Here is a 15,079-nt window from a genome sequence, read left to right on the forward strand (position 1 = left end):
CTAATTTTATTAATATTATTTTCCCTTGTATTTTTGCCCAAGGAAAGGGTATGTATGTTCTAATAAGATACTGCATTTTAATGGGTCCACCTGTTATTTTGGCACAAGACAGCATTTCCCATTGTTTTAGAGGCATTCCAATTCATTTTATGCAGCTTCAAATGTCTGTGCATTAATTCTGTAGGGACTTTAAATTCTGTCCCAGGTTTAATAACTACAATTAAAAAAGATTATATCATATAAAAACAGGTCTATTATGTATAAGCAAATAGGGCTTCCCAAATAAAACTAGCTACGTATATATTAAAGTTTGAAAAGAATTACTCAACAGCTAAGACCCCATATTTTTAAAGAGACCCGTGAACAATTTTATTCAGTCAATTCTCCAAGTAAATTAACAGCCAAAGATTAACAAATCTTCAACAAATCCTTCCATGGTCGCTACAAACTGTTTACAAGAAGGACATGCTGTGTTTGAAGGCCACCACTCAATCCAAGTCTTGGAGTCTAAAGGATACTGGTATCTATAAAGACAAAGGATAAAGTTGATCAGGGCTATGTACAGACAGTCAAAAAGCCTGAGGCTGAAATGATTCAATCTTTGCAGGTTAGTCTAAGCTGCGCAGACTGAACCAATAAGCAAATGATCAGACATTCACTTTTGATTCCACAAATGCAGCCACATGCCTGCAGTGGCCCAGGCCAGAACTTGGCGAGAGGCTAGAGCATGCCTCCCTGCTTGACTGGAGCAGACAGCTAGGGCCAAGGCTAGCCCATTCACCCTGTGTGGGGAGGAGGGGGGAGCAGGGAGTTGCAGGGGAGGTGCAAAGCATCCTGGGATGCTTGGGAACTGGGAGTTAACTTGAATCCAGAGGGGATCTGGGATAGAAGCTCAAGAAACCAATTTAACTTAAATCAGTTAAGTCTGATACTGCATCCATCCAGGTTTATCTTAAACCTGTTTTGGTCATTTTGAAAACAGTTTATGTGCACTGAACTTCTGTTGTGTTACAGATTTGAACTGGTTTCCAAACACTTATACCGACTTATGTATAATTTCTGTCCCCAGTCTAGTGCATAAGGACTGGAAAAATCCTGGACAGGGTAGAAAATTCTGATGTCAAATGGATTCCTTTTTTCCTTATTTTTTTGTTTTAGATGTGCACAACTGAAGGAATGAATAATTATAAGAACACTGGCTAATGCAAAAATTGATTAAACAAGTCCTTAACTAAAAGACTGGATTGATTATATAACCAAGAGTATGATTAGAAATGTACAAAGACTTTGCCATTTTTATAGAAATGAACAATGCTATGCTTTGAAGAGAGGTCAGCACTTCCTGATAATATACTTACTTGAAACTGAAGCCAACTACAATTCGTAAGGCCTCTTTTCCCATGATCAAATACTGTTCTCCTGGATTCAATACCACATCAAAACAGGTGTTCTTTTTAACAAAAGTTATTTCATCATTTTTTTGGGCTAAAGCCCCCCCTGGAGTAGAAAGGATGAAGTTATTATGCTGGAAAATTTCATAAAATGAATGCTAAAGCAACTTCCTTAAAAAATACCCACCAAAGCTTCTGTCAGTTTGGCACACCAAAACAGGTGACTAATCAGCTGTGCAGCATCACAAGAACACTGCTCCCATGCTACAAGAAGAGGTGGCATGGGTAGCTAACTAGAGCAGGAAGTTTTGAAAACCCAAAAGAGCATTCCCATATCACATTATAAATGTTATGTGCATCGCTGACCCAAGCTGTGTTATAATCCCTACTGCCAATTAAATATCCAGTGCCCAAGCCTGTCATATCCCATAGGGAGTTTCCTTTAGTCTTCATCTAGTTGTTTGTTTATAGCAAGAGCAAGGACCACAAGTCTATAAACAATGGTAATAACGGTGCTGATACAAGTCACCACATTATAAATCTGGTGGTAAAAACAAAAGAAGACTGCCGTTCCAAGATTCCTTCCTTATGAATTCTCAAAAGTAGCAAGTAGAGCTATGCACCTTTATTAGAAGACCTCATAGTTTTACTGATTTTTGCAGTGGTATAACTAGGATGGGCTGACCAGGGCAGCTCCCCAGCACTGACTTGGAAGGGGAAGGAAAAGGGCAGTGGAAAGGAACGGCTGCCACTGCAGCCACATGACTGTGCCAGCAGTGTGGCTGCCACCAGAAGTTGCCACCGCCCCTTTGCGTAGCTGCTGCCCTGGGTGCCGAGCTGCATTGTGCCTCTGGCTTTATGTCAGATGCTTGAGTGATCACTTAAGACAACATTCACTTTAAACAAGCTAGGTAAGTTGATTACAATTAGTACGCTCACCTCTTTTATAGACATCCAGAAGAGTTGCTGTATACTTAATAAAACTACCTTCTTCTTTGTAAGACAAGATTTTCACTTTATAGACTGTTAGGAAAGGAACACAAAATTTCTTTTGTTTCAGGAAAAACAACTGGTTTTCTTTTGCTTTGCAGTACAGTCTTGTAAATCAACTACAGATGTTCAGATGGAGAATATTATATCCATTTGTAATATTCATTATTGGACAAACTATGACACTTATAAGGCTAATCAAATTTCATGATTCAGGATGCAGTTGGATTGCTTCAACCACACAAACATACAGATACTGAAATCCAACCATCTCTAGGTGACTGCAAATCAGGTGAGCAAACAATGCACAAAATGTTGCATAGCACTCAAAGTGAAGAGTTGAACCCTCACGTCAAGGTAAACATTTTGGCCCAAACCCAAATGGACACCTAAATAACTCTGTGGATCAGAGCCTTTCTGTTACGACAAGTTAATATTTGAATACGTATTATTCATGCTGACTAGACATGATTTAATATCGGGTCCTACACAAAACACCCACACACAAGACTTCAAAATAACTCAGTCTATTAACTTTGGAAGAAAAGGAGGTCTAACCCCCCCTTTCATTAAACACTGGAAAAATTTAGCCAATTAACTCTGATCACGGTTTTCATGCTGCAATTCTTAAGCCACATACCCACAATATTATTTATTTAGTGTCGTTTTAAATCTGAGTTGATTTTAAATGTGTATGTGTCTGAATTTATTCAGACCTTTGCTACTCAAAACTATGTCTGAATTTCTGACTAATCTTCTCCAAATTCACATTACATCAGTCTTCTTTTTAGGCTAAGCAACTTACAATCCTGTAGAAATGCAGAAACAAAGGAAATGAGGTAATAGAATTTCCACGTATTCAATACCATATACAAAGGATTGTATAAAGGATCAGTGTTGTACAAGTCTACACTACTTGTTTTTTTTATCAGTTACAGAGAATACATGATTTAACATTTCATTGCTTGCACAGAACTGTGGCAGCTATAATCACATTTTAACATGGATCTGACATGACTCAATTGGGCAGGATTTTCTACAACTGAGAAATACTTTATATAACCCTGCCACAGACTCCCAAATGTACATATAAAAGTCCAGTGTGGTTAGCACATTCTCAGACTACAGTAATTATCCTTTCTGGTCAGGGAAGTCATGGTAGCATCCTGCTAATCTAAGACATGGTTAAATTCAAACATGGTTAAATAGCATGGTTTTGACCCAGTCTTGAAAGGACTTCAGAAAATGATTTTTTTTTTACTTCCTGAGCTAACATTTAAAAATTAAGGAAAATACACACAATCAAGACATGTTTGAAGAAGGCAGAAATAAAACAAATCCAAATGCATCTGATACCTTTTTATCATAATCTACCTAATTACATGTGCTTAGGTATTACAGCATATATTAACACATCAAATCAAAACTGTTCTTAGATCTTTACAAAACCCAGATATCAACTATATGCAGGTGATCAAGCATGCTGTCTTTTGGGACTGGTATATTTTTGATTAACTTTTTTTTTTTTTTTAAGAAAAAAGATTTTCCCCACCCCTTTTCATGCCTTTTTGGAGGCAAATCAAAAATAAAAAGAGTGCGCCATGAACAAATAATTCAAGCTGGTAAGAAACCCTCAGGACTACAGACATATCTGAAACAGGGGACTTTGCTTACCAGAGTCAACTGAAACCAACAGAGGGGCTTTATTTTTTATTTCATTTTTATCACATTTGATCAGTAGACAGCCTCTATAAAGAAAAGTAGGTCAAATCCCAAGAGGTACCAAGTAATCATAACTCCTCTGACTTTAGTTAAGGCCATTGGACCATTTCAGAAATCATGGCATTCCTTAAGGACTGTCCTAATTATGTAATTTCTACAAAAAACATCAATTTATCCAGATTTCATTATTTTAATTTAGGGGGGGGTAAGTAGAGGTATATTCTGTTCTGTGGGTACACATTTTATTATTAACAGGAGTCTCATCAATCAAACCAGCAGAAATTGTTTTTTGCAGAAAAATTGACAAATGATGCATTGCTTCAAGCAACAAAGCATGTCAACGTTTGTAAGAACATCACGGAGGTTTTGATCATGTTGACTAGTCAGTCATGCACCATCCATTTCTTTTTCAGAAAGCATGCACTGACCAATAAAAAAAAATCTTACCATATGCAATGTCTTGTTGGCATGCAACTTCTTTCCGGGTATCAGCAGATACTGAGAGATCTAACTTCTTTCTCATTTGACTGCACTCTGCTATGATTAGTGAAAGAGATGTATAGTTAGTGTTAGTAACCCATGTCAGCATGAGCCCTTCTTTAACATGCCATGAAGTTCTATTTGCCCAGAACAGACTATCAGAACCCAGAATTGAGAGAGAACATATTGGAACACAACTTAATCCTTAGATAGCAATGGAGGGAACCCTTCAATTCTCATTTAATCAGTGAAACTAAAGTCAATAAGTGATATGTGGTTAAAATCCATGTATCTTTTTTAAGTTTAAAAAGTAATAAGTGTATAATCTGTTAGGCATGCATGTATTTTTTAGAAATATAACATATAGCTCCTTACAGCTGTAATGAGTGCATTTACCAAGAAGGATCTCAAGTACTAAACTGCATCCTCCAAACAGTAATGAAACAGTGGTTTTAACAGTGTTTACCTTCCATGCATTTACACTCATTTCCTTCACACAGCTTGACAAGCCTGTCATCTCCATAAGGATTATAAAAAATGGTGCACTTTTTATCTACAAAAAGGAAGGGGAAGAAAAAAAAAGAATGTAAAAAAATCCAACCACTTGTAAGACCAATTATAAAAGAATCTAATTTAGAACATGTCAGCTAGACATGGGTGGTGTTTAAATGAACCTTATCATAATTTGGGTTAAATGCTGGGGAAAAAGAAAAACTGTTGGGGTATGCTCAAATATACAATTCTAGCCTTTTCAAAAGGGGAAAGAGCTGCTGCTCAGGAGCCTACAGCAGCTATCATACTGTTCACTTCAGTCTTCATGAGTCCATAGCTATAAAAATGAGCTATAAAAAAAGTCCTGTGAGAGCAAAAGACATGGATTCAAAGAAGTGAAACATATACCTGGTGCATGATATTCATATACAGTGAACGTGGCAGGACTCAGCATTCCAACACGAAAAATCTCATTTATTCGGAATGCAACACAGAAGAATTTATTAGCTGGTACCTGTTTGAGAGATGCAGGGATTAAAGAGACTCCAAAAGAAAGCACTGTGTTACAAGGCAAATAAGATGTGTTAGCAACTGTAAATAAATATAGGAAATAAAACAGAGGATCTACCGAGTCTATCTGTATAATAATATGTCCATCCTTTATCTCATAGCTTCTTATCAACTGATCAACTCCAGCTGCAAGCTGAGGCGAAAGAAGAGAAAAGTTTTAGTTAGCTTATTAAAAGAAATTTTTTTTAGACTGTCTTGCTTAAAACTTTTTGCTCAATGATTTTAACACAATTTTGAGACGCAAAACCTTATCTACCAGTGTATATGACTGTCTTGTGAATCTATTTGTGAATGAACCTCTATTATAGGGAAGCGGTCCTTTTATCAACTTGAGAGAAAAATAATAAAATATAAAACTATGTATTCTAAACATTCTTGAACTATACAACATTTGAATCCAGATCCAAACATTCCCTTTGGCTCCCATTGCTGTAAGCTTCAATTCCCACTGCATTCAAAACTTGCAAATTTTAAATTCAATCTTTATCCAGAGGAAACTGGGTAAGACATATAATAGGTAAAAAAACAAACAAACCCATCGAATTTAGACTCAAGCAAAAAATTCCAGTTAAGGTGAGAGGAGTGTTTTGAAATAAAGTAGAGACAATGATGTAAACCTGAACTACTATCTTAAAAGAAATGAAAGACAACAAATGCTGTCAGTTTTGTAAAGCAAACCAACAAAACCCCCACAAACAAGTAAAAACAAATTCTTATTCAATATTTACAACATATAAATCTTCTTCATCTGCTTCCACTCCACTAGGCAAACTTATATCCATCACTGCATGTGCAGACTCTGACCGTGGTTCTCTTGCACCAGGCTTGTACCTACACGGAATTAAAAGTTAAATTTTGATAGATGGAACTGAAATGGCAACACCAGCCTTCTTTAAGCATGGCCCTCAAAAAACCTTTGAGAGCAAATTCTGTCCTCACTTGTGGCAATGTAAATCCTTATGACCTCTAATGACTTCAATTCAATGACTAAAGATTTTTATCAGTAAAATCAATTAAGAATTTACCATTTTATTCGCATTACTATGGCACTTAGAGGTTCAATACAAATATAACATTAAATGCAGTCCTTGCCTCATACAGCTACTGAACTTTGACCTTGCCCCAGCACAGTACTATAAGGAGGACAGAAGAGAATTTACCATAGCTAGCAGGTGAAAACAGAATTACTGTTTTAATCTAATTTCTTTCCAAAGTAACCAAGATAACAATTGTGCTAATGTAAATTAAGGCCATAGTTCTGCATCCTGAAAAGACAAAACATGTCTAAGTAACAGTCTCAAAGTAACCTTAATAGGCACATCCAGGGCCAGAATCTTGGCTAGAATATGGTCCCTTGATGCTGCTCCTCTGGCTTAACTGACCTGCCAGGACTTTAATCCCCATGTAGGGAAATACTGGAGACCAGAAGACCCCCAAATTCAGGATTGTTACTTACTTTGCACAGGCTTTTAGACGCTGAGGTATTTCCCCCTCTTGTCTTCTTTTATCTTTTATAGGTTAAACAGAACAATATTAGTACCTTTGTAATTCTTTACAAGCAGCTGTGCAATGTATAACACATTGATATGAATGGGTTCTCATAAAAATGTTTTCATATTCATGAGGAAATATATATTTAAAATTGTTTTAAAAAACTATTTTTAATAGGAACCCATAGTCCACCCATAAGCAAACATTATTTTGCACTTACATGCCAGCTGAAATGCCAGTGTTTATGCTTTGAACTACTGAAGTTCTGAGTATGTGCTTATTAAGTACCATACTGTTCCAGCTGCAACTCAGCCTTGGAGATTTCAGCCCCACATTTTTCAGATTCAATTTTAAAGAAAAAAGTTTTACAGATAAAGACCATCAGCTATTACTTCCCTTATAAAATCTGACAGGAAAATCCAATGCCTAGGGAAAGAACTCAAAGGACTAAATTATCTAAAAATAGTAAAATAAAAACTGTCAGTAAAAAATATGACTCGGTAATTTTAGTGCATGCAAAAAAATACTTAAGGTACAGCAATCAAGTAGGGGGCTGGATAATACATTGAACAATGTATAAGCTGAGTCTGCTTTTTTATTCTTTTGGAGGAAAAGAAGGCAGGGTTATAATCAGAGCAATACAGTAAATGAGGCTACTGACATATTGATAGTTAAACCTTTAAGTGCTCTGATGGATGTGGACCAAAATATGTAGCACTTTGCTAAGTTGAACACCCTGCTTCCCCATCTTACTTCTTAAAAATAAGAGCTGTACAATTATTAAACAAACAACTGTGATTGACAAATAAATGAACTGGGATGAAGGTGAAGTTATATAAAGTCTAGGCACTAACAAGTGAGAAGTTCCATGGAATAAAGCAAACTAGCTAGGATGGACATTAGCAATATTTGATATGCAAACTAGATGGAAAACCTACCCTTCTGTTGCTGTATCACTTTATAACCCAGAAAAAGCTTAAGTTCAAGTAATTCTAATCAGAAAAGGAAGAGATGTGCATGCAAATGTATACGTATGTATATTATAGGCTATATCTATTTATTTTCTGTAGTCTTGTCTCTAGGTAAAGGCCACAGAGTCCTTGGAAAATGAAAGAGTGTTCATGCTTTAATTTTTAATACTGAACATTGTTAATCAAAGTACATTTTTCCTGCACCATCCTTCTGTTGTTTTTAAAAGATTATCACTGTCCATTACCTTGTTCTGTCTCTGGAGTAATAGTCAATTCAAAGTTACATATCTCGTCAGAAGTACTGATTGTATGATACACCGTTCTCACCTACATGTGTACAAATGAAACAGACAAAAGAAAACTCATAGAGTAAACGATTCTCACAACTGATGAGTAGCTGTGAAAATTTAAAAATCAGACAAAAGCAACCAACTTATGGTATAGCTAAAAGACATCCAACACGACTATTTTTCACTTATCCATGATAGAAAGACCGAATGATTACTATAGCAGTAAACCGTAACTTTGAAAGAAAAATTGTCCCTATTTTGATTTAAAGGGATGAAAACACTGACTAAGCAATTCCTGATACTACACATATGAGCCTGAAGCATAAAAGCATTTAATTTTTAGATTCTAAGATATCGTTGAGGGATAAGACAGCAATATTCCACAGAGTAAGTCAGCATATGAAGAGATGCAGCAATTATTCCTCTCTAAATATTGAATGGAAAAAATGCTTAAGGTGATGAGAAAATGCTTGTAATGTGCATAAATTCAGCCCACACATCTAAATGAGATTGTGGTACTGCTTGCTATAGAAGAACAACAAATATAAAGATGTCTTGTTCAATTAGGCAATGTTCTACACCAAAGGGTAGTAAATCGATAATAGTGTCGTAACATGTTTAGTAAACAATAATACAAACTACAAAGAAAAGAGAAAGAAAAATTATTGAGGGCAAATTTTCAAAAGCATTCACTAATTTGGGGTTCCTTTATTTTGGGGCACTCAGTTTGAAGAAACCTGGGGCCTGTCATCTCAAAGGCCACACTATTAAAAATTTTAAACTCTGTTAGAACTTTGGAACAGAAAATTTTGCATGGGGGGGGAATAACTTCCATAACTTCACCAGCAATAAATCACCAGAGGTGATTCATTTTATTTCAGGCAAAAAAAAGCCTAGATAAAATAACGAGACAATATCCTGGAGCAGTCTGATAACTTAAAACAAACTAATTACGTTCAGAACCGAAGTGAAAGCAGGCACCACTCTATTATTGTAATGGAATCACACTTCTTGACATAAGTTTTAAATGTACTCCAAACAAGATCTGCATTTTTGAGCAAGACAATAGAAAGCAGAAGGGAGGACATACAGCAGGGGTGTCAAACTTGTTTGGTTCCCTAGTCCAGATCCAGACCCTAGTACTCCTCACAGGCTGGATCCGAACCCACCTCTGGCAAATGGGATGAATGGTGATAGGGCAAGTGACATCAGGGAACCACAAGAGTTAGCGCAGCCATTGCTTACCTCACCACAGCTGAAGCATGTCCCTAATGGCGCTCAGTATTCTGGAATTTGTCAGCAGGCCCTTCCCCAAAATCCTGACTCCTTCAGGAGCCCCACAGGCTAGATGATACAACTCCACAGACTAGAGCTGGCCTGTGGCTGCATGTTTGACACCTCTGGCTTACAAAGAAATGTCACTTTCTCCCTTTCGTTGTCTGTACTAATAGAACAAAAAATTTTACTGAAGCACTTACATTCACAGTAGCTAAGCCAGTGTTACCAGTTGTGCTTACATATATGTCTTCATCCAATGGTACCTATAGGTTTAATCACAAATACGAGTACACTTACCAGTCAGGTAGGGGAAAGTGACGCAAATCTGATAATCTTTTTTGTACATCTGATCATAAATTAATTCCTGATCCTGCAAACAATTCTTACAAATGTAATATTACACATAGGTGTAGGCCTGTTAAATTGAGTGAAACTATTCATGTGCAGAAGAGTTTGCTGGCCTAAGTCAGTGAATTTTTTAATCCCTTAGTGCATCAAATGGATTTTAGTGTACTAAGGTAAAAGCTAATCATGTGGTATTTCAACTATGTATGTTTCTTCATTTTTAAAATGTTTCTAGACTATATTTTTAAAAAAGGAATTTGTGTAAATTTTCAATTTGCAAAGCTGGTACTATTCACTCACTGTCACGGGCCTTCCAATGAAATTTTGTTCTGTCAGTTTGTAGAGGTGAAGGTCCCCATGATTTTTGTAAGCCACCTTAACATTCATATCCAAAGAAAGATGTTTAGCAAGAATGGAATATTCAGTCAGAGCTTCCAGGGCATTAATTGTATCCTGTCAAAAATCAATTAGGAAGAATTACTACTGGAACTAAAACAAAAGTGCAATAATGGATTGTTAAACATTTTATCCCTAAGCAGGAAGGCATATAATGAGCTAGAAATACTTTAAAATACTTTAAAGACAATGATAAGGTATTTAACACTGCCTATGTGGGCATGTTTACATGTAATTTATTTTTCAATAAGGTGTCAGTAAATGCACGCTTAGAACCTGAAAGCTGACATCCTGGCTCCTGCCTTTTTTTCGTGCTAAATCTGTATGTTCATAGAGCCTCCACACAAGAGAAATTCCTTGCCCAGGAGAGCATTTCATCATCCCACCCTCCTGTGAAAGATGAAACATCATAACCAGAAGGAAACATAATTCAACATCCTGCTTGACACCAGACAACTTTGAGGTAAATAGACTGTTCTAACTTTTATCTGAACCTAATTTGCACAAAATGAACTACTCCAACCAGGAGATCTTCCAACACCTTAATTTCTCCTGTGAAACATGACTTTTCATTTCCACCTAAGAGAAATTTTATAATCTCTGCATTCTCCTAAGCCTGAGGAGGGTGAATGCACCTAAAAGCTTGCAAATAAAGAATTTTTTGCAAATATCTAGTTGGTCTAATACAAGACATCACCTCTACCACGAGTTCTGATTCCTTTTGCCTGTAAACCGTACAGCTACAACCTGTATCCCTCAGGCTAGCACATGAAATTTGACCAGATCTGTGCAGAGAGACTGCTCCATTCTATTATTGGCAGAAATGCAAAGTTTGCACAAATTATCAAATTTAGTGTGGGGTGACTTTTTGCCAAGAAAGATACTAGAAAGTTTGCCACTAGAAATGTCACTTGATCATAATTAATGTTCAGAATTGCAAGTGAATTCAACATTTTGAAAGCATTTCCACATATAAATAAAGCTCTTTTTTTTTTGGAAAACAATAAAAAATTCAGACTCATAAGTTATTTTGGTTTGGTAACTATTTTAGCGAATTTTATTTTTACTGGTATATATTTTCACACAGAGTCAGCGGAGTGAGTTTACAAGTGTCTGTGTAAATAAGTGGCTGAGGTCTGCTAGCACTTCTAAAGTTCCTATTATATTCCCACAACTGGAACTGATCATATGAACAAATTCCTCTGATTCTCATGCAACTTACAGAGCCCACAGTTTGTCATGCCAGATAGATAATGGTATTTCCCTACTTCTTAAGCTTCTTAGATTTGCTATTTGAAAAACGAGAGTGAAACATTTAAAAATGTACCTGTGTTGAATAAAATCCACCACCAAACCTCTGTTCTTCAGACAACCATCTAATGACTGGATTGGCATAAATCTTGTCCCCACCCTTCAGAGTGGTAAGCAAAGCATATGCTGTAGTTTCGACCATCTGTGCAGTGCCAGCATTAGGGGTAAAAGTATCTAGGCTTTTCAAAGTATCTTTCCAAAAACGATAAATAGGTGGCTCACCTAGAAAATAACGAAATTATTTTAGCAGAGGATAAATTAGATTGAAAGAGGAGGGGAAACTCACAACACCAGCCAAGTTGTAGGGGAGGAGAAACACTCTTCATGCAAATCTGTTTGAAAGGGGCCAGTTTTTCTTCTATTTTGATTACACAAGATAGAATTGAGTTACATCTTCAATTTATATTCTGAGTTCAGAGTTAAACTGATGCAAAGCAGCCAACCTGTCATGTTTCAGTGTAGTTCTTAGCCACAGACTTGGAAAGAGGGAAGGGGATGGAGGGCATAATTAGCTTCCTAACCTTGAAAGTAACCCACTGTTCATAGAAATTGAACTGGACTACCATTCTGTTAAAGATGGCTAGTCAGTAGAGCACACTGCCAATCCCTTGTGCTGTCTGAAAGTTTCTAGTGAAAATCTCCAGAAACTAAGGCCACAAACAATTTGAAATTTTGTTCATCAGTCCAGAAGGTAAGGATACATCAAATCACAGATGTCAGCAGTATCTAGAGATGTGCATTGCTAGACAAAAGAATATGGAAAAGAGCCACTTTAAATGGAAATAAGCAAAGCTTGATAAAAGCAAGTATCTGTCTAGGCCAGATGTTCACACTAAGGGCCATTATATAATGTACTTTATGATATTTGCAAATAATAATTGATAGCAGGATTTTTGACTGTATAACCGTTTTTTTTCTTTTTTAGATATTAACAAGATGTAAATGTCAACAGACACTAAAGAGTAAAAATGTTGTTTAAAGCAACTAATACTGGAGATGGATGATCCTGCCTGAAATCAGATCACTGGTTATCAAGAAGCATGTGGCAAGGAGATTGTTCTTTTTGAAAAAATTCATCCACAAATTACAAATGTTTCATTAAAACAGCCCTGATACACTCTATACACAAATCATCATACCAGTCACCAGTCTGCTTTTACACTATTCACCTAATGCTCCACATTTAGTTGCTCAGGAGGAGATAGAAACTGTTTGGCTATGTTGATCTTTAGAGCAACACGTGCATTCTAACTCACTAAATATTTCAGTTAACTTGAAAGAGGTCTTGTGAGAATAAGACCAAATTAATCTATGCAAATGTGCTCACTTAATCAGTGCACTAACAAATTCAGTTCCAGGCTTTGAAGAGTTCATTTAATAAGTTGCACCTTTTGTAAAAGCTTCCTTCTTTAATTTGCCAAAGGCTAAGCGTGTACCAGGATGGTTCAAATCCATAAGAGCCAAAGCATAACAAGTTATTGCTAAAGTAAATGTGCTCTGGGCAGCTTGGACATTTTTCAGCAAATACTCTTCTGCTTTAAGTTTAGCATCTTGGAGTCTCTGAAAAGATGAAAAGGGTATATTTTAGAAGTATTATTTTTAAGGATTAGATGTGTGTCATAATACCATTTTATGTACATACATTGTCTTCTGCAACCTAATTCCAAATTAAATGACCTGTCTATTTTCACTGTTCTTTATAACAAAGGTTAGTAAACCATGAATCTATTAATAACAGCTGCTGAAAGTAAATTGTGGGATAAGAGATAAGCTTTGTCTCTGAGGTATGTTAGATTAAGATCATTCCAGATGCTCATGATCAGTCCCAAATTGTCTTTGGATCAGTGCTGGGGCAGAAGAAGAACAATAGTGCAAAGCCCAGCATGTCACAGTATAAATTCCAATGTTACTTACCTGTACTGGACACATGTGAACTGACTTGTCAATTCCAATGACAGTAAAGGCTGTGAGATACAAAGCTTTTTCTTCGGCTTCTTTAGGTAAAGTACCCTAAAATGCAAATATGGAAATAAAATTAGGTAAAACAAAGGTGTTCATTTAAAAGAAAGAACGATGTTTCTGTTTAGTTCTGGGATTGAACAGAAGTTTCTGTAAGTAATATTAGTTCAACAGGATTTTTATTTGTAACTTAAAAACATACCCTATTTTTAAAGAGGGCAGCTCATTTAAAAAATAGACCAAAGCCAGACCAAAAGTCAGATGCATTAAGCCAATACTTTCAGGATTTTTATATTACCATTACAAAGAAGCAATATACATGCTGCTTTTACATCTTCTAAAAAGTGGTATGTAACTATCAGTAATAGGAAGATGTATTAAAGTATGAAGCACTGTGCTCTAGTGAAAATTAATTTAGAAGTAGTGGTAGAGAGCTACAAACATGTACAGAAACCAGTAGTGTAACTAGGGTTGTTAAAGGGTGCACAGGAATGGGTGCTGCCACCAAACCTTCTTGTTATGCCTCTGAGTGTAATTTAGTGGATTCAAGAAAAATTATCCTTAAGACCATGTTTCAGCAAAAACATTTAAGCATATGCTTAGGGACTTTGCTGAGCAAGGGTCCACCACTGCAGCTGGGTCAAATAAAATGGAATGCCTTACTGCAGTGACAACTTTATACAATGCACAAATTAAATGTTCTGTTTTCATACCTGTAGTTTCACTGGCTGATAACTTGAAAGTTCCTTGAATGATCCATCAGACATCTGACAATGATCAGTAAGCCATACAAGTGAATTACAAACAGAAATGTGATCCAGATCAATATATGCACTAACTTGTCCAAAAATCCTCAAGGCAAAAGCGGTCAACCTGCCAAACAAATCAGACAGAATATAGATAGTTTGGTAAGCCTGTTTAGAGGGTATTTTTTCTTAGTTTATAATACCAGCTGTCTAATGTGAGATAGCAAATCCTGTTTGATAGCTTCTTTCTGTAACATTCTGCCCATGATCCATGAGTGGAATTACCACTTACATTCATGGACTACTGTGCACAGATTAATGGCAATACTCTCGATACCACCTTCCTGTAAACTGTCCCTCCCTGCTCCTTTATGTTTGGGTAGTGTGAAAGGAGTGTTTCTACGGAGAAGAGATTGATGTCATATATCTTGACTTCAAAAAAGCCTTTGATCTGGTATCCCATGATCACCTCTTGGCAAAACTGGCTAATTGTGGCCTTGGGTCCACCATGATCTGCTGGCTGCGAAATTGGCTCTGTGGTCAGACCCAGAGGGTAGTAACTGATGGAAGTCAATCGTCATGGTGCCCTGTGACCAGTGGGATCCCCCAAGTCTCTGTCCTTGGACCCATATTGTTCAACATCTTCA

The 15,079-nt window shown here is 36.5% G+C and overlaps 1 protein-coding gene across 1 annotated transcript in view; it reads right to left on the reverse strand.

The window, feature by feature from the left end:
• Positions 1-344: 344 nt before the first annotated feature.
• The window catches only part of C5 (complement C5), a 40,896-nt gene continuing 26,161 nt past the window's right edge, over positions 345-15,079 (reverse strand). Inside the window, exons 26-41 of the mRNA XM_019540965.1 lie at positions 14,400-14,559; positions 13,642-13,737; positions 13,116-13,287; positions 11,744-11,949; positions 10,321-10,473; positions 9,876-9,938; positions 8,353-8,434; positions 7,102-7,153; positions 6,374-6,476; positions 5,704-5,778; positions 5,484-5,589; positions 5,050-5,136; positions 4,551-4,640; positions 2,331-2,414; positions 1,359-1,497; positions 345-524 (exon numbers count right to left, since the gene is read on the reverse strand). Coding sequence (XP_019396510.1) covers positions 395-524; positions 1,359-1,497; positions 2,331-2,414; positions 4,551-4,640; positions 5,050-5,136; positions 5,484-5,589; positions 5,704-5,778; positions 6,374-6,476; positions 7,102-7,153; positions 8,353-8,434; positions 9,876-9,938; positions 10,321-10,473; positions 11,744-11,949; positions 13,116-13,287; positions 13,642-13,737; positions 14,400-14,559 — 1,798 coding nt within the window. The 3' untranslated portion in view covers positions 345-394. The remainder of the gene's footprint in view (positions 525-1,358; positions 1,498-2,330; positions 2,415-4,550; positions 4,641-5,049; positions 5,137-5,483; positions 5,590-5,703; positions 5,779-6,373; positions 6,477-7,101; positions 7,154-8,352; positions 8,435-9,875; positions 9,939-10,320; positions 10,474-11,743; positions 11,950-13,115; positions 13,288-13,641; positions 13,738-14,399; positions 14,560-15,079) is intronic.

This window comes from Crocodylus porosus, unplaced genomic scaffold (genome assembly GCF_001723895.1).
Source record: "Crocodylus porosus isolate Cpor-Errol unplaced genomic scaffold, CroPor_comp1, whole genome shotgun sequence".
Taxonomy (NCBI): Eukaryota; Metazoa; Chordata; order Crocodylia; family Crocodylidae; genus Crocodylus; species Crocodylus porosus.